This window comes from Triticum urartu, chromosome 1A (assembly GCF_056163025.1).
Source record: "Triticum urartu cultivar PI428250 chromosome 1A, HENAU_Tu73, whole genome shotgun sequence".
Lineage (NCBI taxonomy): Eukaryota > Viridiplantae > Streptophyta > Magnoliopsida > Poales > Poaceae > Triticum > Triticum urartu.
Genome location: NC_141873.1, coordinates 91462953 through 91465632, shown reverse-complemented (window position 1 = coordinate 91465632; position 2680 = coordinate 91462953). Strand labels below are relative to the sequence as shown.

The following is a 2680-nucleotide window of genomic DNA, read 5'->3' as shown; positions in this document are numbered from 1 at the left end:
AAAGCCCAGTAAACATTCAAGATGATAGTTTATTAAGGCTTATAGAAGGCCTAAGCCCAGAGACGGCTTAAGGCCCAATATTGTAAACCCCGTATGTAAGGAAAGATTTGTAAGGAAAGGCATATAAAAGAAGTCACCGAGCCGGACACGCTTTATGAGCCGGCCGGGACTCCGTAGGCCGTCAGGCGTCAACCCGTGTATATAAGGGGACGACCCGGTGGCGGCTTAGGGCAAGAAATAAGAGATCGAGAGCCAAACTAGCGGATTCGCTCCTTGGTCATTGAAACCTAGCAATACAACATCAACTGGACTAGGCCTTACCTTCACCGTAAGGGGCCGAACCAGTATAAACCTCTCGTGTCCTTTGTCCCGCTTAACCCCTTTAAGCTTCCTAGTTACGATGGCCCTACGACTAAGTCCTTTCGCTAGGACATCTGTCGTGACAATTCCACGACACCACTGCACCTCAAGAGCAGACGCGCATCGACTACCAGCCGCCGGAAGCCGACCAACTGTGTGCTGCCTGCCGGCCGCACGGGTACTGGAAGCAGCTGGACTACACCACCGGCCTCTGTGAGGCATGCCGTGTCTAAGCCCGCGTTCGTGTCTTGAAGGAGCACTGGCGTCCATGGCTACCGCCCCCTCGAGCGGATCTCAGGACACCGCCGGTGCCACCACAGCAACAGTCCCTACAACATGATCTTTGTTGCATATTTTTTCCGCAACATGATCTTTGCTAGAATACAAACATTTTTGCAACATGATCTTTACTGTAAAAATAAATAAATCTATAAACGTTTCTAAAACATAATGTTTGCTGCAATTTTTTTGCAACACAACTTGTTACAAATATTTCTACCACACAATTTCTATTACAAAGGTTTCATAACAAGATTTTTGTTGCAAAAGTAAACGACGAAGCATGGCCGCAAGATTATTCAAGCGACGGATCTTTCGTCGGCCACGCGTAACACGCCCCATAATAAACAATCTAAATTCTAAAGACATCGCGCCATAGGTGTACACAACATAATAAACGCCAGCGTTGCAATCACTGCTCTGCTTTCTTCACCATCCCAAAGTCCGGCGACATGAACTCCGTGACCTTCCTCGCCGCCGGCCTGGCCTTGAGCTCCTCCCACCACGCCTTGACATGCGGGCGCTCCTCGACCAGCGACGCGTACTCCGTCTCCATGAAGTAGTGCATGAGCGGGAAGTGGCTGAGGTCGGCGAGGCTGACCGACTCCCCGGCGAGGTACTTGGACGCCGACAGCCGCGCCTCGTACACCTCCAGCACCTTCCTCAGCTTGACGACGTTCTCGTCGACGATGGCCTGATCGCGCGTGCCGCCGAGGAACGGGACGAGGAGGCACTGGATCGAGATGGCGCCAGCCGAGGGATTGTACTGGTGGGCCTCCACCTCCAGCCACACGTCCACCATCGCCGCCGACTCCGGCGAGCCGTCGCCCACCAGCAGCTCCGGCTGGTACTTGCGAAGCACGTGCCTCGCGATTCTGCGTGAGAATTTCCGATCACTATTGCAGGCTCTCCTTGACGATCTGTGGTGTAAACAGAGGAGATAGTGATGGGAATTACCGAAGAGGGTGAGGTCGCCGTCCTCGAGAACGGGGACCTGGCCGAAGGGGTTCCTGGCGAGGAAGTCCGGCAGGAGGTGGTCGCCGGCCTCACGTTTCATGGGGATGAGCTCGTAGTCGACGCCTGCTTCCTCCAGGCAGATCAGCGCGCGTGCCACGAACGGTGAGACCGCCCATCCGTAGACCTTCAGCGCCGGCGCCATCGCCTGTCGAGATAGCTCGCGTCCGCTTCTTGGAGTTGACTGCGATACATAGATGAGTTCATGATTAAATAGGCTCGAACGTGGTACGTGTGTTCGTACCGTCACTGCTTGCGTCCAAAGTAGAGTGTCGACATAGTCCCAATCCACTGCCTTAGCGTACACTAATTGTCACTTCAAATGGTCGATGCAAATGCATATTACTCCCTTCATTCGGAATTACTTGTCTTGAATTTGGATGTATCTAGAACTAAAATACATCTAAATACATCTATTTCTACGACAAGTAATTTCGAACGGAGGAAGTATTTTCTAGGAAGAAGGTTATCGCTTGATCTTAAAGTGAAGCCCTCTACTACTTAAAAAGAAGTAAGGTTCTCATTTCACATTTTTTTTCTCACCACCCCTTTATCCAATCTTCCATGTATATGATAATCAATCATCTTAATTTACTTACTTTCTAAACCAATTTCACTTTAATTTATTTACCAAACTTTCGATCAAAATATAGAAGAATTCATGTGCAGAATTTGATGAACATTTATTTACACAATCGCATTATTATTATTATTTTTGCTAGGAACAATCGCATTATTATTGACAAGTAAATCATAAGTTAACATACTAAAATATTTATATCCCGTTACAACGCACGAGCATTGTTCTAGTACAAGTATAAAGAGGGCAAGGACTAGAAACATGCGATGCAAAAGAGCTCCTGTTGGTCACTCGAACAGAAATCCCGACGCATAGGGCAGCCCAACTAGGTTGCCTTCCAATTGGTTATTTTAGCGCCCCCGTTCACTTTTCACTGCAGCGTTCCGATTTAATGTTGCATACCGGTTCACTATTCCCTATAGCGTCCTGGTTCACCTTAAAACAATT

The 2680-nt window shown here is 48.9% G+C and overlaps 1 protein-coding gene across 1 annotated transcript; it reads right to left on the bottom strand.

Moving 5' to 3' along the window:
- Window positions 1–808: 808 nt before the first annotated feature.
- LOC125513555 (glutathione S-transferase 4) lies at window positions 809–1950 on the bottom strand. The gene is made up of 2 exons (XM_048678712.2): window positions 1597–1950; window positions 809–1545 (listed from the first exon to the last, which is right to left on the bottom strand). The coding sequence occupies exons 1-2, from the start codon at window positions 1796–1798 to the stop codon at window positions 1052–1054; spliced, it is 696 nt and encodes a 231-aa protein (XP_048534669.2). The 5' UTR covers window positions 1799–1950; the 3' UTR covers window positions 809–1051.
- Window positions 1951–2680: the final 730 nt, after the last annotated feature.

Excerpts from the sequence above, each read along its gene's own strand:
- LOC125513555 (XM_048678712.2), bottom strand. The coding sequence starts at position 1,798 with ATGGCGCCGGCGCTGAAGGTCTACGGATGGGCGGTCTCACCGTTCGTG. Across the intron at positions 1,546-1,596 it reads CGGCGACCTCACCCTCTTCG|CCTGCAATAGTGATCGGAAA; the intron begins GTAATTCCCATC and ends CGTCAAGGAGAG.